The sequence below is a fragment of the Salvelinus fontinalis genome, chromosome 20 (genome assembly GCF_029448725.1).
Source record: "Salvelinus fontinalis isolate EN_2023a chromosome 20, ASM2944872v1, whole genome shotgun sequence".
Classification (NCBI taxonomy): domain Eukaryota; kingdom Metazoa; phylum Chordata; class Actinopteri; order Salmoniformes; family Salmonidae; genus Salvelinus; species Salvelinus fontinalis.
In genome coordinates this window covers 43,405,285-43,427,953 of record NC_074684.1, presented here as the reverse complement: position 1 = coordinate 43,427,953, position 22,669 = coordinate 43,405,285, and the positions used below count along the sequence as shown (strand labels likewise).

General features: G+C 49.8%; 1 protein-coding gene across 1 annotated transcript in view; it reads right to left on the bottom strand.

Moving 5' to 3' along the window:
• Positions 1 to 22,669, bottom strand: part of LOC129817853 (fibronectin type III domain-containing protein 4-like) — a 90,507-nt gene that overhangs the window by 26,653 nt on the left and 41,185 nt on the right. Inside the window, exons 2-3 of the mRNA XM_055873441.1 lie at positions 16,401 to 16,516; positions 4,774 to 4,978 (exon numbers count right to left, since the gene is read on the bottom strand). Coding sequence (XP_055729416.1) covers positions 4,774 to 4,978; positions 16,401 to 16,516 — 321 coding nt within the window. The remainder of the gene's footprint in view (positions 1 to 4,773; positions 4,979 to 16,400; positions 16,517 to 22,669) is intronic.

Genomic DNA, 22,669 nt, shown 5'->3' with positions numbered 1-22,669 from the left:
AGCCTATCTATTGTTGATCCTGCTAGCCTATCTATTGTTGATCATGCTAGCCTATCTATTGTTGATCATGCTAGTCTATCTATTGTTGATCATGCTAACCTATCTATTGTTGATCCTGCTAGCCTATCTATTGTTGATCATGCTAGCCTATCTATTGTTGATCCTGCTAGCCTATCTATTGTTGATCATGCTAGCCTATCTATTGTTGATCTTGCTAGCCTATCTGTTGTTGATCCTGCTAGCCTATCTATTGTTGATCATGCTAGCCTATCTATTGTTGATCCTGCTAGCCTATCTATTGTTGATCATGCTAGCCTATCTATTGTTGATCCTGCTAGCCTATCTATTGTTGATCATGCTAGTCTATCTATTGTTGATCATGCTAGTCTATCTATTGTTGATCATGCTAGCCTATCTATTGTTGATCCTGCTAGCCTATCTATTGTTGATCCTGCTAGCCTATCTATTATTGATCATGCTAGCCTATCTATTGTTGATCCTGCTAGCCTATATATTGTTTATCATGCTAGCCTATCTATTGTTGATCCTGCTAGCCTATCTATTGTTGATCATGCTAGTCTATCTATTGTTGATCATGCTAGTCTATCTATTGTTGATCATGCTAGCCTATCTATTGTTGATCCTGCTAGCCTATCTATTGTTGATCCTGCTAGCCTATCTATTGTTGATCATGCTAGCCTATCTATTGTTGATCCTGCTAGCCTATCTATTGTTGATCCTGCTAGTCTATCTATTGTTGATCATGGTAGCCTATCTATTGTTGATCCTGCTAGCCTATCTATTGTTGATCATGCTAGTCTATCTATTGTTGATCATGGTAGCCTATCTATTGTTGATCCTGCTAGCCTATCTATTGTTTATCATGCTAGCCTATCTATTGTTGATCATGCTAGTCTATCTATTGTTGATCCTGCTAGTCTATCTATTGTTGATCCTGCTAGCCTATCGCTTATTGATCATGCTAGCCTATCTATTGTTTATCATGCTAGCCTATCTATTGTTGATCCTGCTAGCCTATCTATTGTTGATCCTGCTAGACTATCTATTGCTGATCATGGTAGCCTATCTATTGCTGATCATGGTAGTCTATCTATTGTTGATCATGCTAGCCACATTGATGATTCACTGTACAGAACCTGATAGACTACCACACCATCACTACTTAAACAACACCATCACTACTTAAAATACACCATCACTACGTAAACTACACCATCACTACTTAAACCATCACTACTTAAACCACACCATCACTTACTTAAACCACACCATCACTACTTAACCCATCACTACTTAAACCATCACTACTTAAACCATCACTACTTAAACCACACCATCACTACTTAAACCATCACTACTTAAACCATCACTACTTAAACCATCACTACTTAAACCATCACTACTTAAACCACACCATCACTACTTAAACCACACCATCACTACTTAAACCACACCATCACTACTTAAACCACCCCATCACTACTTAAACCACCACTACTTAAACCATCACTACTTAAACCACACCATCACTAATTAAACCACACCATCACTACTTAAACCATCACTACTTAAACCATCACTACTTAAACCATCACTACTTAAACCACACCATCACTACTTAAACCACACCATCACTACTTAAACCATCACTACTTAAACCATCACTACTTAAACCATCACTACTTAAACCATCACTACCTAAACCATCACTACTTAAACCACACCATCACTACTTAAACCACACCATCACTACTTAAACCACACCATCACTACTTAAACCACCCCATCACTACTTAAACCATCACTACTTAAACCATCACTACTTAAACCACACCATCACTAATTAAACCACACCATCACTACTTAAACCATCACTACTTAAACCATCACTACTTAAACCACACCATCACTACTTAAACCACACCATCACTACTTAAACCACACCATCACTAATTAAACCACCTCATCACTACTTAAACCATCACTACTTAAACCATCACCACTTAAACCACACCATCACTTTAATCATGAAGTAAAGCATGCCACCAAAACGGGACACCTTGGTTTAGGAATGACCATGATTGGCTATAGAGCAGATCTCTTTCATGTTCATTCCACCATGTCCATCTGTGCTGACCTAGAGTACAGGCAGCCATTGAAGCCTCAGTCGATTGGTCACGGCCCCACCATTTTCAGCCGCAGCCATCGGCGTGGCCCAGGACCCACTTAGAGACACACACTCTAAGTGTTTTAGAGTGTGTGTCAGAATCCTGATTACCCACCCCAGTTTGAGATAGAGGTGATTGATATCACAGCAGCCTGCAGCAATGTGTGAAGAGAGAGTGAGAGAGTGAGAGTGAGTGAGTGAGGGAGGGGGAGAGAGGGTGAGAACGATGGAGAGAGAGAGACAGACTCTGTTTCCTTGGATGGAGGGTTTCCTTGGATGGAGGGTTAGTGTTAGGGGTCAGGGGTCAGGGTTAACCTTGGTTGGAGGGTTAGTGTTAGGGGTCAGGGTTACCTTGGTTGGAGGGTTAGTGTTAGGGGTCAAGGGTCAGGGTTACCTTGGTTGGAGGGTTAGTGTTAGGGGTCAGGGTTACCTTGGTTGGAGGGTTAGTGTTAGGGGTCAGGGTTACCTTGGTTGGAGGGTTAGTGTTAGGGGTCAGGGTTACCTTGGTTGAAGGGTTAGTGTTAGGGGTCAGGGTTACCTTGGTTGGAGGGTTAGTGTTAGGGGTCAGGGGTCAGGGTTACCTTGGTTAGAGGGTTAGTGTTAAGGGTCAGGGATCAGGGTTACCTTGGTTGGAGGGTTAGTGTTAGGGGTCAGGGGTCAGGGTTACCTTGGTTGGAGGGTTAGTGTTAAGGGTCAGGGTTACCTTGGTTGGAGGTTTAGTGTTAATGGTCAGGGGTCAGGGTTACCTTGGTTGGAGGGTTAGTGTTAAGGGTCAGGGGTCAGGGTTACCTTGGTTGGAGGGTTAGTGTTAGGGGTCAGGGGTCAGGGTTACCTTGGTTGGAGGGTTAGTGTTAGGGGTCAGGGGTCAGGGTTACCTTGGTTGGAGGGTTAGTGTTAGGGGTCAGGGGTCAGGGTTACCTTGGTTGGAGGGTTAGTGTTAGGGGTCAGGGGTCAGGGTTACCTTGGTTGGAGGGTTAGTGTTAGGGGTCAGGGTTACCTTGGTTGGAGGGTTAGTGTTAGAGGTCAGGGGTCAGGGTTACCTTGGTTGGAGAGTTAGTGTTAGGGGTAAGGGTTACCTTGGTTGGAGGGTTAGTGTTAGGGGTCAGGGGTCAGGGTTACCTTGGTTGGAGAGTTAGTGTTAGGGGTCAGGGTTACCTTGGTTGGAGGGTTAGTGTTAGGGGTCAGGGGTCAGGGTTACCTTGGTTGGAGGGTTAGTGTTGGGGGTCAGGGTTACCTTGGTTGGAGTTGTTGAAGAGTGAGGGTTAGTGTTAGGGGTCAGGTGTCAGGGTTACCTTAGTTGGAGGGTTAGTGTTAGGGGTCAGGGGTCAGGGTTACCTTGGTTGGAGGGTTAGTGTTAAGGGTCAGGGTTACCTTGGTTGGAGGTTTAGTGTTAAGGGTCAGGGGTCAGGGTTACCTTGGTTGGAGGGTTAGTGTTAAGGGTCAGGGGTCAGGGTTACCTTGGTTGGAGGGTTAGTGTTAGGGGTCAGGGGTCAGGGTTACCTTGGTTGGAGGGTTAGTGTTAAGGGTCAGGGGTCAGGGTTACCTTGGTTGGAGGGTTAGTGTTAGGGGTCAGGGGTCAGGGTTACCTTGGTTGGAGGGTTAGTGTTAGGGGTCAGGGGTCAGGGTTACCTTGGTTGGAGGGTTAGTGTTAGGGGTCAGGGTTACCTTGGTTGGAGGGTTAGTGTTAGAGGTCAGGGGTCAGGGTTACCTTGGTTGGAGAGTTAGTGTTAGGGGTAAGGGTTACCTTGGTTGGAGGGTTAGTGTTAGGGGTCAGGGGTCAGGGTTACCTTGGTTGGAGGGTTAGTGTTAGGGGTCAGGGGTCAGGGTTACCTTGGTTGGAGGGTTAGTGCTGGGGGTCAGGGTTACCTTGGTTGGAGTTGTTGAAGAGTGAGGGTTAGTGTTAGGGGTCAGGTGTCAGGGTTACCTTGGTTGGGGGGTTAGTGTTAGGGGTCAGGGGTCAGGGTTACCTTGGTTGGAGGGTTAGTGTTGGGGGTCAGGGTTACCTTGGTTGGAGTTGTTGAAGAGTGAGGGTTAGTGTTGGGGGTCAGGTGTCAGGGTTACCTTGGTTGGTGGGTTAGTGTTAGGGGTCAGGGGTCAGGGTTACCTTGGTTGGAGGGTTAGTGTTAGGGGTCAGGGTTACCTTGGTTGGAGGGTTAGTGTTAGGGGTCAGGGTTACCTTGGTTGGAGGGTTAGTGTTAGGGGTCAGGGGTCAGGGTTACCTTGGTTGGAGGGTTAGTGTTAGGGGTCAGGGTTACCTTGGTTGGAGGGTTAGTGTTAGGGGTCAGGGGTCAGGGTTACCTTGGTTGGATGGTTAGTGTTAGGGGTCAGGGGTCAGGGTTACCTTGGTTGGAAGGTTAGTGTTAGGGGTCAGGGTTACCTTGGTTGGCGGGTTAGTGTTAGGGGTCAGGGTTACCTTGGTTGGAGGGTTAGTGTTAAGGGTCAGGGGTCAGGGTTACCTTGGTTGGAGGGTTAGTGTTAGGGGTCAGGGGTCAGGGTTACCTTGGTTGGAGGGTTAGTGTTAGGGGTCAGGGGTCAGGGTTACCTTGGTTGGAGGGTTAGTGTTAGGGGTCAGGGGTCAGGGTTACCTTGGTTGGAGCTGTTGGAGGGGAAGCGGTCAGACTTCTTGAGGGTTCTGAAGTGGACCCTCCTGCTGGCCTGACTCTCTCCGTGCAGACCAATAGACTGGACCTGGATAATATAGTCGGTCTCCCCGTCCAGATCCCACAGAACACAGCTCCTGCTAGTGGTGTTCACCTCTCTGATGAAGCGCTGGGTGTGGCCCTCCTGCCTCTGAGATATAACACAGAGATATAGGGTAGAAAGGTTTGAGTTGTAATGGAAACTAACTCCCTCCCCACAGTCCACCTGTTCTCCATATCTAACTCCCCACAGTCCTCCCTGTTCTCACTGTCTAACTCCCCACAGTCCTCCCTCCTCTCCCTGTCTAACTCCCCACAGTCCTCCCTGTTCTCCCTGTCTAACTCCCCACAGTCCTCCCTCCTCTCCCTGTCTAACTCCCCACAGTCCTCCCTCCTCTCCCTATCTAACTCCCCACAGTCCTCCCTGTTCTCCCTATCTAACTCCCCACAGTCCTCCCTCCTCTCCCTATCTAACTCCCCACAGTCCTCCATGTTCTCCCTGTCTAACTCCGCACAGTCCTCCTTGTCTAACTCCCCACAGTCCTCTATGTTCTCCCTGTCTAACTCCCCACAGTCCTCCCTGTTCTCCCTGTCTAACTCCCCACAGTTCTCCCTCCTCTCCATGTCTAACTCCCCACAGTCCTCCCTGCTCTCCCTGTCTAACTCCCCACAGTCCTCCCTGTTCTCCCTATCTAACTCCCCACAGTCCTCCCTGCTCTCCCTGTCTAACTCCCCACAGTCCTCCCTATCTAACTCCCCACAGTCCTCCCTGCTCTCCCTGTCTAACTCCCCACAGTCCTCCCTGTCTAAATCCCCACAGTCTTCCCTGTCTAACTCCCCACAGTCCTCCCTCCTCTCCCTGTCTAACTCCCCACAGTCCTCCCTGTTCTCCCTATCTAACTCCCCACAGTCCTCCCTGCTCTCCCTGTCTAACTCCCCACAGTCCTCCCTGTCTAACTCCCCACAGTCCTCCCTCCTCTCCCTATCTAACTCCCCACAGTCCTCCCTGCTCTCCCTGTCTAACTCCCCACAGTCCTCCCTGTCTAACTCCCCACAGTTCTCCCTGCTCTCCCTGTCTAACTCCCCACAGTCCTCCCTGTCTAACTCCCCACAGTCCTCCATGTCTAACTCCCCACAGTTCTCCCTCCTCTCCCTGTCTAACTCCCCACAGTCCTCCCTGTCTAACTCCCCACAGTCCTCCCTGCTCTCCCTATCTAACTCCCCACAGTCCTCCCTGCTCTCCCTGTCTAACTCCCCACAGTCCTCCCTGTCTAACTCCCCACAGTCCTCCCTGTCTAACTCCCCACAGTCCTCCCTGCTCTCCCTATCTAACTCCCCACAGTCCTCCCTGTTCTCCCTGTCTAACTCCCCACAGTCCTCCCTGCTCTCCCTATCTAACTCCCCACAGTCCTCCATGTTCTCCCTGTCTAACTCCCCACAGTCCTCCATGTTCTCCCTGTCTAACTCCCCACAGTCCTCCCTGCTCTCCCTATCTAACTCCCCACAGTCCTCCATGTTCTCCCTGTCTAACTCCCCACAGTCCTCCATGTTCTCCCTGTCTAACTCCCCACAGTCCTCCCTGCTCTCCCTATCTAACTCCCCACAGTCCTCCATGTTCTCCCTATCTAACTCCCCACAGTCCTCCCTGTTATCCCTGTCTAACTCCCCACAGTCCTCCCTGCTCTCCCTATCTAACTCCCTACAGTCCTCCCTGCTCTCCCTGTCTAACTCCCCACAGTCCTCCCTGTCTAACTCCCCACAGTCCTCCCTGCTCTCCCTATCTAACTCCCCACAGTCCTCCCTGCTCTCCCTATCTAACTCCCCACAGTCCTCCCTGCTCTCCCTATCTAACTCCCCACAGTCCTTCCTGTTCTCCCTATCTAACTCCCCACAGTCCTCCCTGCTCTCCCTGTCTAACTCCCCACAGTTCTCCATGTTCTCCCTGTCTAACTCCCCACAGTCCTCCCTGTCTAACTCCCCACAGTCCTCCCTGCTCTCCCTGTCTAACTCCCCACAGTCCTCCATGTTCTCCCTGTCTAACTCCCCACAGTCCTCCATGTTCTCCCTATCTAACTCCCCACAGTCCTCCATGTTCTCCCTATCTAACTCCCCACAGTCCTCCCTGTTCTCCCTATCTAACTCCCCACAGTCCTCCATGTTCTCCCTATCTAACTCCCCACAGTCCTCCATGTTCTCCCTATCTAACTCCCCACAGTCCTCCATGTTCTCCCTATCTAACTCCCCACAGTCCTCCCTGCTCTCCCTATCTAACTCCCCACAGTCCTCCCTGCTCTCCCTATCTAACTCCCCACAGTCCTTCCTGTTCTCCCTATCTAACTCCCCACAGTCCTCCCTGCTCTCCCTGTCTAACTCCCCACAGTCCTCCCTGTCTAACTCCCCACAGTCCTCCCTATCTAACTCCCCACAGTTCTCCCTCCTCTCCCTGTCTAACTCCCCACAGTTCTCCCTCCTCTCCCTGTCTAACTCCCCACAGTCCTCCCTGTTCTCCCTGTCTAGCTCCCCACAGTCCTCCCTCCTCTCCATGTCTAGCTCCCCACAGTCCTCCCTGCTCTCCCTGTCTAACTCCCCACAGTCCTCCCTGTTCTCCCTATCTAACACCCCACAGTCCTCCCTGCTCTCCCTGTCTAACTCCCCACAGTCCTCCCTGTCTAACTCCCCACAGTCCTCCCTCCTCTCCCTATCTAACTCCCCACAGTCCTCCCTGCTCTCCCTGTCTAACTCCCCACAGTCCTCCCTGTCTAACTCCCCACAGTCCTCCCTGTCTAACTCCCCACAGTCCTCCCTGCTCTCCCTATCTAACTCCCCACAGTCCTCCCTGTTCTCCCTGTCTAACTCCCCACAGTCCTCCCTGCTCTCCCTATCTAACTCCCCACAGTCCTCCCTGCTCTCCCTATCTAACTCCCCACAGTCCTCCATGTTCTCCCTGTCTAACTCCCCACAGTCCTCCCTGCTCTCCCTGTCTAACTCCCCACAGTCCTCACTGTTCTCCCTGTCTAACTCCCCACAGTCCTCCCTGCTCTCCATGTGTAACTCCCTACAGTCCTCCCTGTTCTCCCTGTCTAACTCCCCACAGTCCTCCCTGCTCTCCCTATCTAACTCCCCACAGTCCTCCCTGCTCTCCCTGTCTAACTCCCCACAGTCCTCCCTGTCTAACTCCCCACAGTCCTCCCTGTCTAACTCCCCACAGTCCTCCCTGCTCTCCCTATCTAACTCCCCACAGTCCTCCCTGCTCTCCCTATCTAACTAACCACAGTCCTCCCTGCTCTCCCTATCTAACTCCCCACCGTCCTCCCTGTTCTCCCTATCTAACTCCCCACAGTCCTCCCTGCTCTCCCTATCTAACTCCAACAGTCCTCCCTGCTCTCCCTGTCTAACTCCCCACAGTTCTCCCTCCTCTCCCTGTCTAACTCCCCACAGTACTCCCTCCTCTCCCTGTCTAACTCCCCACAGTCCTCCCTCCTCTCCCTGTCTAACTCCCCACAGTCCTCCCTGCTCTCCCTATCTAACTCCAACAGTCCTCCCTGCTCTCCCTGTCTAACTCCCCACAGTCCTCCCTGCTCTCCCTATCTAACTAACCACAGTCCTCCCTGCTCTCCCTATCTAACTCCCCACAGTCCTCCCTGTTCTCCCTATCTAACTCCCCACAGTCCTCCCTGCTCTCCCTATCTAACTCCAACAGTCCTCCCTGCTCTCCCTGTCTAACTCCCCACAGTTCTCCCTCCTCTCCCTGTCTAACTCCCCACAGTGCTCCCTGTCTAACTCCCCACAGTCCTCCATGTTCTCCCTGTCTAACTCCCCACAGTCCTCCCTGTTCTCCCTATCTAACTCCCCAGAGTCCTCCATGTTCTCCCTATCTAACTCCCCACAGTCCTCCCTGTTCTCCCTATCTAACTCCCCACAGTCCTCCATGTTCTTCCTATCTAACTCCCCACAGTCCTCCCTGTCTAACTCCCCACAGTCCTCCCTGTCTAACTCCCCACAGTCCTCCCTGCTCTCCTTATCTAACTCCCCACAGTCCTTCCTGTTCTCCCTATCTAACTCCCCACAGTCCTCCATGTTCTCCCTGTCTAACTCCCCAGAGTCCTCCCTGTTCTCCCTATCTAACTCCCCACAGTCCTCCCTCCTCTCCCTATCTAACTCCCCACAGTCCTCCATGTTCTCCCTGTCTAACTCCCCACAGTCCTCCCTGTTCTCCCTATCTAACTCCCCACAGTCCTCCATGTTCTCCCTGTCTAACTCCCCACAGTCCTCCCTGTCTAACTCCCCACAGTCCTCCATGTTCTCCCTGTCTAACTCCCCACAGTCCTCCCTGTTCTCCCTGTCTAACTCCCCACAGTCCTCCCTGCTCTCTCTATCTAACTCCCCACAGTCCTCCATGTTCTCCCTGTCTAACTCCCCACAGTCCTCCCTGCTCTCCCTATCTAACCCCCCACAGTCCTCCCTGCTCTCCCTGTCTAACTCCCCACAGTCCTCCCTGTCTAACTCCCCACAGTCCTCCCTGTCTAACTCCCCACAGTCCTCCCTGCTCTCCCTATCTAACTCCCCACAGTCCTCCCTGCTCTCCTTATCTAACCCCCCACAGTCCTCCCTGCTCTCCCTGTCTAACTCCCCACAGTCCTCCCTTTCTAACTCCCCACAGTCCTCCCTGTTCTCCCTGTCTAACTCCCCACAGTCCTCCCTGCTCTCCCTATCTAACCCCCCACAGTCCTCCCTGCTCTCCCTGTCTAACTCCCCACAGTCCTCCCTGTCTAACTCCCCACAGTCCTCCCTGTCTAACTCCCCACAGTCCTCCCTGCTCTCCCTATCTAACTCCCCACAGTCCTCCCTGCTCTCCCTATCTAACTAACCACAGTCCTTCCTGTTCTCCCTATCTAACTCCCCACAGTCCTCCATGTTCTCCCTGTCTAACTCCCCAGAGTCCTCCCTGTTCTCCCTATCTAACTCCCCACAGTCCTCCCTCCTCTCCCTATCTAACTCCCCACAGTCCTCCATGTTCTCCCTGTCTAACTCCCCACAGTCCTCCCTGTTCTCCCTATCTAACTCCCCACAGTCCTCCATGTTCTCCCTGTCTAACTCCCCACAGTCCTCCCTGTCTAACTCCCCACAGTCCTCCATGTTCTCCCTGTCTAACTCCCCACAGTCCTCCCTGTTCTCCCTGTCTAACTCCCCACAGTCCTCCCTGCTCTCTCTATCTAACTCCCCACAGTCCTCCATGTTCTCCCTGTCTAACTCCCCACAGTCCTCCCTGCTCTCCCTATCTAACCCCCCACAGTCCTCCCTGCTCTCCCTGTCTAACTCCCCACAGTCCTCCCTGTCTAACTCCCCACAGTCCTCCCTGTCTAACTCCCCACAGTCCTCCCTGCTCTCCCTATCTAACTCCCCACAGTCCTCCCTGCTCTCCTTATCTAACCCCCCACAGTCCTCCCTGCTCTCCCTGTCTAACTCCCCACAGTCCTCCCTTTCTAACTCCCCACAGTCCTCCCTGTTCTCCCTGTCTAACTCCCCACAGTCCTCCCTGCTCTCCCTATCTAACCCCCCACAGTCCTCCCTGCTCTCCCTGTCTAACTCCCCACAGTCCTCCCTGTCTAACTCCCCACAGTCCTCCCTGTCTAACTCCCCACAGTCCTCCCTGCTCTCCCTATCTAACTCCCCACAGTCCTCCCTGCTCTCCCTATCTAACTAACCACAGTCCTCCCTGCTCTCCCTATCTAACTCCCCACAGTCCTCCCTGTTCTCCCTATCTAACTCCCCACAGTCCTCCCTGTTCTCCCTATCTAACTCCCCACAGTCCTCCCTGCTCTCCCTATCTAACTCCAACAGTCCTCCCTGCTCTCCCTGTCTAACTCCCCACAGTCCTCCCTGCTCTCCCTGTCTAACTCCCCACAGTCCTCCCTGCTCTCCCTGTCTAACTCCCCACAGTCCTCCCTGTTCTCCCTGTCTAACTCCCCACAGTTCTCCCTCCTCTCCCTGTCTAACTCCCCACAGTGCTCCCTGTCTAACTCCCCACAGTTCTCCCTCCTCTCCCTGTCTAACTCCCCACCGTCCTCCCTATCTAACTCCCCACAGTTCTCCCTCCTCTCCCTGTCTAACTCCCCACAGTCCTCCCTGTCTAACTCCCCACAGTCCTCCCTATCTAACTCCCCACAGTCCTCCCTGTCTAACTCCCCACAGTCCTCCCTATCTAACTCCCCACAGTCCTCCCTGTCTAACTCCCCACAGTTCTCCCTCCTCTCCCTGTCTAACTCCCCACAGTCCTCCATGTTCTCCCTGTCTAACTCCCCACAGTCCTCCCTGTTCTCCCTGTCTAACTCCCCACAGGCCTCCCTGTCTAACTCCCCACAGTCCTCCCTGTTCTCCCTGTCTAACTCCCCACAGTCCTCCCTGTCTAACTCCCCACAGTCCTCCATGTTCTCCCTATCTAACTCCCCACAGTCCTCCCTGTTCTCCCTATCTAACTCCCCACAGTCCTCCATGTTCTCCCTATCTAACTCCCCACAGTCCTCCCTGTTCTCCCTATCTAACTCCCCACAGTCCTCCCTGCTCTCCCTATCCAACTCCCCACAGTCCTCCCTCCTCTCCCTGTCTAACTCCCCACAGTCCTCCCTGTCTAACTCCCCACAGTCCTCCCTGCTCTCCTTGTCTAACTCCCCACAGTCCTCTCTGCTCTCCCTATCTAACTCCCCACAGTCCTCCCTGCTCTCCCTGTCTAACTCCCCACAGTCCTCCCTATCTAACTCCCCACAGTCCACCCTGCTCCGTCTAACCGCAGTAGTAACTGCTACTACAACTACTACTGATACTACTACTACTACTACTACTACTACTACTACTACTACTACTACTACTACTACTACTACCAGTACTACTACTGTTACTACTACCAGTACTACTACTGATACTACTGATACTAGTACTACTACTACTACTACTACTACTACTACTACTACTACTACTACTACTACTGATACTACTACTACTACTACTACTACTACTACTACTACTGATACTACTACTACTACTACTACTACTACTACTACTGATACTACTGCTACTACTACTACTACTACTACTACTACTACTACTGCTACTACTGCTACTACTACTGCTACTGCTACTGCTACTACTACTACTGCTACTACTACTACTACTACTACTACTGCTACTAATAATACTACTACTGCTACTGCTACTACTGCTACTACTGATACTACTACTGCTATTACTACTACTGCTACTAATAATACTACTACTGCTACTGCTACTACTGCTACTACTGATACTGATACTACTAATACTACTACTGCTACTACTACTACTGATACTACTGCTACTACTACTGCTACTGCTACTGCTACTACTACTACTACTGCTACTACTACTACTACTACTACTACTACTACTACTGCTACTACTAATAATACTACTACTGCTACTACTACTACTGCTACTAATAATACTACTACTGCTACTGCTACTACTGCTACTACTGATACTGATACTTCTAATACTACTACTGCTACTGCTACTACTACTACTACAACTACTAAGCAGGCCTACTACTACAACTACTAAGCAGGCCTACTACTACTACTACTACTACTACTACTACTACTACTACTACTACTACTACTACTACTAAGCAGGCCTACTGCTACTACTAATACTACTTAGGCCTACTACTTCTACTACTACTACTACTAAGCAGGCCAACTACTACTACTACTACGTCTACTAAGCAGGCCTACTACTACTACAACTACTACTAAGCAGGCCTACTACTACTACTACTAAGCAGACCTCCTACTACTACTACTACGCAAGCCTACTACTTCTACTACTACTACTACTACTAAGCAGGCCTACTACTACTACTACTACTACTACTAAGCAGGCCTACTACTTCTACTACTACTAATCAGGCCTACTACTACTACTACTAGTACTACTACTACTACTACTACTACTACTACTACTACTACTACTACTACTACTACTAAGCAGGCCTACTACTACTACTACTACTACTACTACTACTACTACTACTACTACTACTACTAAGCAGGCATACTACTACTACTACTACTACTACTACTAAGCAGGCCTACTACTTCTACTACTACTAAGCAGGCCTACTACTACTACTACTACTACTACTACTACTACTACTACTACTACTACTACTACTACTACTACTACTACTACTACTACTAAGCAGGCCTACTACTACTACTACTACTACTACTACTACTACTACTACTACTAAGCAGGCCTACTACTTCTACTCCTACTACTACTAAGCAGGCCCACTACTACTACTATTACTACTACTACTACTAAGCAGGCCCACTACTACTACTACTAATACTACTACTAAGCAGGCCTACTACTTCTACTACTCCTAAGCAGGCCCACTACTACTACTACTACTACTACTACTACTACTAAGCAGGCCTACTTCTACTAAGCAGGCCTACTACTATTACTACTACTACAACTACTACTACCACTACTACTACCACTACCACTACCACTACCACTACCACTACCACTACCACTACCACTACCACTACCACTACCACTACTAAGCAGGCCTACTTCTACTACTACTACTACTACTAAGCAGGCCTACTACTACTACTACTAAGCAGGCCTACTACTACTACTACTAAGCATGCCTACTACTACTACTACTAAGCATGCCTACTACTACTACTACTACTACTACTACTACTACTACTACTACTCCTACTACTACTACTACTACTACTACTACTACTACTACTACTACTAAGCAGGCCTACTACTACTACTACTACTACTACTACTACTACTACTACTACTACTACTACTACTACTAAGCAGGCCTACTACTACTACTACTAGTACTACTACTACTACTAGTACTACTACTACTACTACTACTAAGCAGGCCTACTACTACTACTACTACTATTACTACTACTAAGCAGGCCTACTACTACTACTACTACTACTACTACTAAGCAGGCCTACTACTACTACTACTACTACTACTACTACTACTACTACTACTACTACTACTACTACTACTACTAAGCAGGCCTACTACTACTACAACTACTACTAAGCAGGCCTCCTACTACTACTACTACGCAAGCCTACTACTTCTACTACTACTCCTACTACTAAGCAGGCCTACTTCTACTGCTACCACTGCTAAGCAGGTCTACTACTACTACTACTACTACTACTACTACTACTACTACTACTACTACTACTACTACCACTACTAAGCATGCCTACTACTACTACTTACACAGAGCATCACTCACAGAGCATACAGCTACTACTACTACTACTACTACTACTACTACTACTACTACTACTACTACTACTAAGCAGGCCTACTACTACTACTACTACTACTACTAAGCAGGCCTACTACTACTACTCAGGATGCACAGTGACTATGTTTAAACATCAGTATGCGTAGGCAGTTCCACTATTCCAAACATTCTCAAAGCTATCCCACCTGAAAATGTCTCTCTGGCAGCTGTGGATATTAACCCTGGGACCGTCTATCTCCTGACAAATCAAACACGTTGACCTTTATTTGCATTCTTAGCTGGTGGCGGGGCAGAGTCAAACCTTCCTTCGTGGTCATTTATATTAGCATGTGAACCAAGCCTTAGGTATTGCTAAGAAATAGTGAAAATGTTAATGCCTACAGTGCAATATCCATCCACGTGATGCATGGAATGGTTGTTTTTCTCTGTATCTATTCTCTCATTGTAGTTGATATCATCATTTGAATGTTTAACTAATGCTTTGTTGCATTTTTATCACAGTAAATATTGGGTCTGAAACTGTCATGCAATAATGTAGGAATGTTCATCTCATCTGATGCTGGTAACAACTGGAAACAGGTGAATTTAGACTGAATTTTTGTGGGTGAAATCTAAAGCATTCTAGTCATATAATCGAATATTATATTTTGGAGAATATTTTGCTGTATCCTGCCTTATGATCATGAGCTGTTTTGAAACTCTTTGGAAACTTCTCAGACCCCTTGACACAATTTGCTAAGTTACATAAGTTAAATAAAAAAAATCCTTAGCAATCTAATCACAATACCCCATAATGACATGGCCAAAAAATTTTTTTTTAGAAATGTTTGCTACTTTACAACAAAAAATTGAAAATAGCTGTGCAGCAACGCTCTCCATCCAACCTGATAGAACTTGAGAGGATCTGCAGAGAGGAATGGGAGAAACTCCCCAAATACAGGTGTGACAAGCTAGGAGCGTCATACCCAAGAAGACTCCAGGCTGTAATCACTGCCAAAGGTCCTTTAAACAAAGTACTGAGTTAAAGGTCTGAATACTTATATAAAATGTGATATTTCAGTATTTTAGTTGTAATGAATAAAGCTCTGACTAAGGCCGTGAGGCCGATACGTAAAGCTTACTAATGATAAGTGACACTATCAAGAGCAGTTACCTTTTTCCTTCGTCTTGTTCAACTGTCACCTGCAAAACAGATTGCTCAGATGTGCGAGTGCTTTTAAAAAAAAAAAATGTTTTGAGTTGTAATGAATTTGCAAACGTTTCGAAAAACCCAGTTTTTGCTTTGTCATCATCGGGGGTATTGTGTGTAGATTGATACAACAACAAAAAAAGTTGGAATAAGGCTGTAACGTAACAAAATGTGTAAAAAGTCAAGGGGTCTGAATACTTTCCGCCCCTGCCATACATAGTCCCGTGGGATGTTGGCTATCAACAACAAGGCAACTCCTATGACTGATTGGGAATGGGATGCAAGCGTAGGATTGATCACCCTGTCGCTGGCCGCCTTTGGGGAGGGTGTATAGTGTGAAAGGCCGAAACAACCTAGGAACCAAAGGTACACTACTGACGATGCTCTCCCCAAATTTCACCAGTCTCACTGTTCATGAACTCTTGGAAGTGCTTGCACAAAGGATAGTAACATCAATCAATCAATCAATTTTATTTTATATAGCCCTTCGTACATCAGATAATATCTCGAAGTGCTGTACAGAAACCCAGCCTAAAACCCCAAACAGCTAGAATGCAGGTGTAGAAGCACGGTGGCTAGGAAAAACTCCCTAGAAAGGCCAAAACCTAGGAAGAAACCTAGAGAGGAACCAGGCTATGAGGGGGTGGCCAGTCCTCTTCTGGCTGTGCCGGGTGGAGATTATAACAGAACTATGCCAAGATGTTCACAAAATGTTCACAAGTGACAAGCATGGTCAAATAATAATCGTGAATAATCTCATCCTGTGTTCTTGGAATCCGAATGCGACAGTAGTAAACACGCACCGTATATACATACGCCTGTATTCACCTTAATACACATCGGACATTTAGCACATCAAATACTGACGTAAACAGAAACCTCTACAACAAATGACATTTACTAAATAAACATCTTAATAACAGTGGAATTCACTTAGCAAACTAAACCTTTAACCAAGAGTCTCATCCACCCATTTACGTTCGTATCTATTTTGTCAACGAGACCGCTAGGCTAGATAGTAACTAGATAGTAGTAACCTGCTGTGAAATGGAGAAGCCGATGATGACGTCACCCTCAGGTATCTCCCAGGAGACCGTGGCTGAGTCGGCCCTCAGGTGCATCACGGACACGTTGACGGGAGCAGGGGGACGGTCTGACGAGAGAGGAACAACGACTTGTTAGGGGGGGAAAAGTACATTACGGTTAAGTCTCTGAAAGGAAAGGAGATTTATTTGGTTTTGTTTAGTTAGTTTCCAGGTGGGATGACCGGCAGAGAGGTGGTCTGTGGAGAGAGGAAGAACAACTTATAAGGGGTGAGTATACAGAAGTAAAGAAATGTTTTGGTTTGCATCTAAGGCGCCAGGGGGTGTGACTGACCGTTTGTATAGGCGCCAGGCGGTGTGACTGACCGTTTGTATTGGTGCCATGGTGTGAATGACCGTTTGTATAGGTGCCAGGGGGTGTGACTGACCGTTTGTATAGGTGCCAGGCGGTGTGACTGACCGTTTGTATAGGTGCCAGGGGGTGTGACTGACCGTTTGTATAGGTGCCAGGGGGTGTGACTGACCGTTTGTATTTGTGCCAGGGGATGTGACTGACCGTTTGTATAGGTGCCAGGCGGTGTGACTGACCGTTTGTATAGATGCCAGGGGGTGTGACTGACCGTTTGTATAGGTGCCAGGGGGTGTGACTGACCGTTTGTATAGCTGCCAGGGGGTGTGACTGACCGTTTGTTTAGGTGCCAGGGGGTGTGACTGACTGTTTGTATAGCTGCCAGGGGGTGTGACTGACCGTTTGTATAGCTGCCAGGGGGTGTGACTGACCGTTTGTATAGATGCCAGGGGGTGTGACTGACCGTTTGTATAGGTGCCAGGGGGTGTGACTGACCGTTTGTATAGCTGCCAGGGGGTGTGACTGACCGTTTGTTTAGGTGCCAGGGGGTGTGACTGACTGTTTGTATAGCTGCCAGGGGGTGTGACTGACCGTTTGTATAGCTGCCAGGGGGTGTGACTGACCGTTTGTATAGATGCCAGGGGGTGTGACTGACCGTTTGTATAGATGCCAGGGGGTGTGACTGACCGTTTGTATAGATGCCAGGGGGTGTGACTGACCGTTTGTATAGCTGCCAGGGGGTGTGACTGACCGTTTGTATTGGTGCCAGGCGGTGTGACTGACCATTTGTATAGATGCCAGGGGGTGTGACTGACCGTTTGTATAGCTGCCAGGGGGTGTGACTGACTGTTTGTATAGCTGCCAGGGGGTGTGACTGACCGTTTGTATTGGTGCCAGGGGGTGTGACTGACCGTTTGTATTGGTGCCAGGCGGTGTGACTGACCGTTTGTTTAGGTGCCAGGGGGTGTGACTGACCATTTGCATTGGTGCCAGGCGGTGTGACTGACCGTTTGTATAGATGCCAGGCGGTGTGACTGACCGTTTGTTTAGGTGCCAGGGGGTGTGACTGACCATTTGTATTGGTGCCAGGCGGTGTGACTGACCGTTTGTATAGGCGCCAGGGGGTGTAAGTGACTGTTTGTATAGGCGCCAGGCGGTGTGACTGACCGTTTGTATAGGCGCCAGGGGGTGTGACTCATCGTTTTTATAAGTGCCAGGCGGTGTGACTGACCGTTTGTATAGGCGCCAGGGGGTGTGACTGACCGTTTGTATAGGCGCCAGGGGGTGTGACTGACCGTTTGTATAGGTGCCAGGGGGTGTGACTGACCGTTTGTATAGGTGCCAGGGGGTGTGACTGACCATTTGTATAAGTGCCAGGGGGTGTGACTGACCCTTTTTATAGCTGCCAGGGGTGTAACTGACCGTTTGTATAGATGCCAGGCGGTGTGACTGACCGCTTGTATACAGTGCCAGGCGGTGTGACTGACCGTTTGTATAGCTGCCAGGGGGTGTGACTGATCGTTTTTATAAGTGCCAGGGGGTGTGACTGACCGTTTGTATAGCTGCCAGGCGGTGTGACTGACCGTTTGTATAGGTGCCAGGGGGTGTGACTGACCGTTTGTATAGGTGCCAGGCGGTGTGACTGACCGTTTGTATTGGTGCCAGGGGGTGTGACTGACCGTTTGTATAGGTGCCAGGCGGTATGACTGACCGTTTGTATACAGTCCCCTTCACTTCTTCCACATTTTGTCACGTTACAGCCATCGTACAACCCCATGGCAACAACCCAATGGCAACAACCCCATGGCAACAACCCCATGGCATGATCAGATGATGAAAAAACACACCAATCTTTTTTTATGAAGTTATTTAAACAATAAAATAAGGTATAAAATGAGGGAAGGAGGCTGGAGGACTACACCCTGTCACTACACCCTTTAGGAGGACTACACCCTGTCACTACGCCCTTTAGGAGGACCACACCCTGTCACTACACCCTGTCACTACACCCTTTAGGAGGACTACACCCTGTCACTACACCCTGTCACTACACCCTTTAGGAGGACTACACCCTGTCACTACACCCTTTAGGAGGACTACACCCTGTCACCACACCCTTTAGGAGGACCACACCCTGTCACTACACCCTTTAGGAGGACTACACCCTGTCACTACACCCTTTAGGAGGACTACACCCTGTCACTACACCCTTTAGGAGGACTACACCCTGTCACTACACCCTTTAGGAGGACTACACCCTGTCACTACACCCTTTAGGAGGACCACACCCCGTCACTACACCCTTTAGGAGGACTACACCCTGTCACTACACCCTGTCACTACACCCTTTAGGAGGACTACACCCTGTCACTACACCCTGTCACTACACCCTTTAGGAGGACTACACCCTGTCACTACGCCCTTTAGGAGGACTACACCCTGTCACTACACCCTTTAGGAGGACCACACCCTGTCACTACGCCCTTTAGGAGGACTGCACCCTGTCACTACGCCCTTTAGGAGGACTACACCCTGTCACTACACCCTTTAGGAGGACTACACCCTGTCACTACACCCTTTAGGAGGACTACACCCTGTCACTACACCCTGTCACTACGCCCTTTAGGAGGAACACACCCTGTCACTACACCCTTTAGGAGGACTACACCCTGTCACTACACCCTATAGGAGGACCACACCCTGTCACTACACCCTTTAGGAGGACTACACCCTGTCACTACACCCTTTAGGAGGACCACACCCTGTCACTACACCCTTTAGGAGGACTACACCCTGTCACTACACCCTTTAGGAGGACTACACCCTGTCACTACACCCTTTAGGAGGACCACACCCCGTCACTACACCCTGTCACTACACCCTTTAGGAGGACTACACCCTGTCACTACGCCCTTTAGGAGGACTACACCCTGTCACTACACCCTGTCACTACGCCCTTTAGGAGGAACACACCCTGTCACTACACCCTTTAGGAGGACTACACCCTGTCACTACACCCTTTAGGAGGACCACACCCTGTCACTACACCCTTTAGGAGGACTACACCCTGTCACTACACCCTTTAGGAGGACTACACCCTGTCACTACACCCTTTAGGAGGACCACACCCTGTCACTACACCCTTTAGGAGGACTACACCCTGTGACTACACCCTTTAGGAGGACTACACCCTGTCACTACACCCTTTAGGAGGACTACACCCTGTCACTACACCCTTTAGGAGGACTACACTGACTGACTTTGCCCTGTCACTACACCCTGTCACTACACCCTTTAGGAGGACTACACCCTGTCACTACACCCTTTAGGAGGACTACACCCTGTCACTACACCCTTTAGGAGGACTACACCCTGTCACTACACCCTTCAGGAGGACTACACCCTGTCACTACACCCTTTAGGAGGACTACACCCTGTCACTACACCCTTTAGGAGGACTACACCCTGTCACTACACCCTTTAGGAGGACTACACCCTGTCACTACACCCTTTAGGAGGACTACACCCTGTCACTACACCCTTTAGGAGGACTACACCCTGTCACTACACCCTTTAGGAGGACTACACCCTGTCACTACACCCTTTAGGAGGACTACACCCTGTCACTACACCCTTTAGGAGGACCACACCCTGTCACTACACCCTTTAGGAGGACCACACCCTGTCACTACACCCTTTAGGAGGACTACACCCTGTCACTACGCCCTTTAGGAGGACTACACCCTGTCACTACACCCTTTAGGAGGACCACAACCTGTCACTACACCCTTTAGGAGGACTACACTGACTGACTTTGCCCTGTCACTACACCCTTTAGGAGGAATACACCATGTCACTACACCCTTTAGGAGGACTACACCCTGTCACTACACCCTTTAGGAGGACTACACCCTGTCGCTACGCCCTTTAGGAGGACCACACCCTGTCACTACACCCTGTCACTACACCCTTTAGGAGGACTACACCCTGTCACTACACCCTGTCACTACACCCTTTAGGAGGACTACACCCTGTCACTACACCCTTTAGGAGGACTACACCCTGTCACCACACCCTTTAGGAGGACCACACCCTGTCACTACACCCTTTAGGAGGACTACACCCTGTCACTACACCCTTTAGGAGGACTACACCCTGTCACTACGCCCTTTAGGAGGACCACACCCTGTCACTACACCCTGTCACTACACCCTTTAGGAGGACTACACCCTGTCACTACACCCTGTCACTACACCCTTTAGGAGGACTACACCCTGTCACTACACCCTTTAGGAGGACTACACCCTGTCACCACACCCTTTAGGAGGACCACACCCTGTCACTACACCCTTTAGGAGGACTACACCCTGTCACTACACCCTTTAGGAGGACTACACCCTGTCACTACACCCTTTAGGAGGACTACACCCTGTCACTACACCCTTTAGGAGGACTACACCCTGTCACTACACCCTTTAGGAGGACTACACCCTGTCACTACACCCTTTAGGAGGACTACACCCTGTCACTACACCCTTTAGGAGGACCACACCCCGTCACTACACCCTTTAGGAGGACTACACCCTGTCACTACACCCTGTCACTACACCCTTTAGGAGGACTACACCCTGTCACTACACCCTGTCACTACACCCTTTAGGAGGACTACACCCTGTCACTACGCCCTTTAGGAGGACTACACCCTGTCACTACACCCTTTAGGAGGACCACACCCTGTCACTACACCCTTTAGGAGGACTACACCCTGTCACTACACCCTTTAGGAGGACTACACCCTGTCACTACACCCTTTAGGAGGACCACACCCTGTCACTACACCCTTTAGGAGGACTACACCCTGTGACTACACCCTTTAGGAGGACTACACCCTGTCACTACACCCTTTAGGAGGACTACACCCTGTCACTACACCCTTTAGGAGGACCACACCCTGTCACTACACCCTTTAGGAGGACTACACCCTGTCACTACACCCTTTAGGAGGACTACACCCTGTCACTACACCCTTTAGGAGGACCACACCCTGTCACTACACCCTTTAGGAGGACTACACCCTGTCACTACACCCTTTAGGAGGACTACACCCTGTCACTACACCCTTTAGGAGGACTACACCCTGTCACTACACCCTTTAGGAGGACTACACTGACTGACTTTGCCCTGTCACTACACCCTGTCACTACACCCTTTAGGAGGACTACACCCTGTCACTACACCCTTTAGGAGGACTACACCCTGTCACAACACCCTTTAGGAGGACTACACCCTGTCACTACACCCTTTAGGAGGACTACACCCTGTCACTACACCCTTTAGGAGGACTACACCCTGTCACTACGCCCTTTAGGAGGACTACACCCTGTCACTACACCCTTTAGGAGGACCACACCCTGTCACTACACCCTTTAGGAGGACTACACTGACTGACTTTGCCCTGTCACTACACCCTTTAGGAGGAATACACCATGTCACTACACCCTTTAGGAGGACTACACCCTGTCACTACACCCTTTAGGAGGACTACACCCTCTCGCTACGCCCTTTAGGAGGACCACACCCTGTCACTACAGCCTGTCACTAAACCCTTTAGGAGGACTACACCCTGTCACTACACCCTGTCACTACACCCTTTAGGAGGACTACACCCTGTCACTACACCCTTTAGGAGGACTACACCCTGTCACCACACCCTTTAGGAGGACCACACCCTGTCACTACACCCTTTAGGAGGACTACACCCTGTCACTACACCCTTTAGGAGGACTACACCCTGTCACTACGCCCTTTAGGAGGACCACACCCTGTCACTACACCCTGTCACTACACCCTTTAGGAGGACTACACCCTGTCACTACACCCTGTCACTACACCCTTTAGGAGGACTACACCCTGT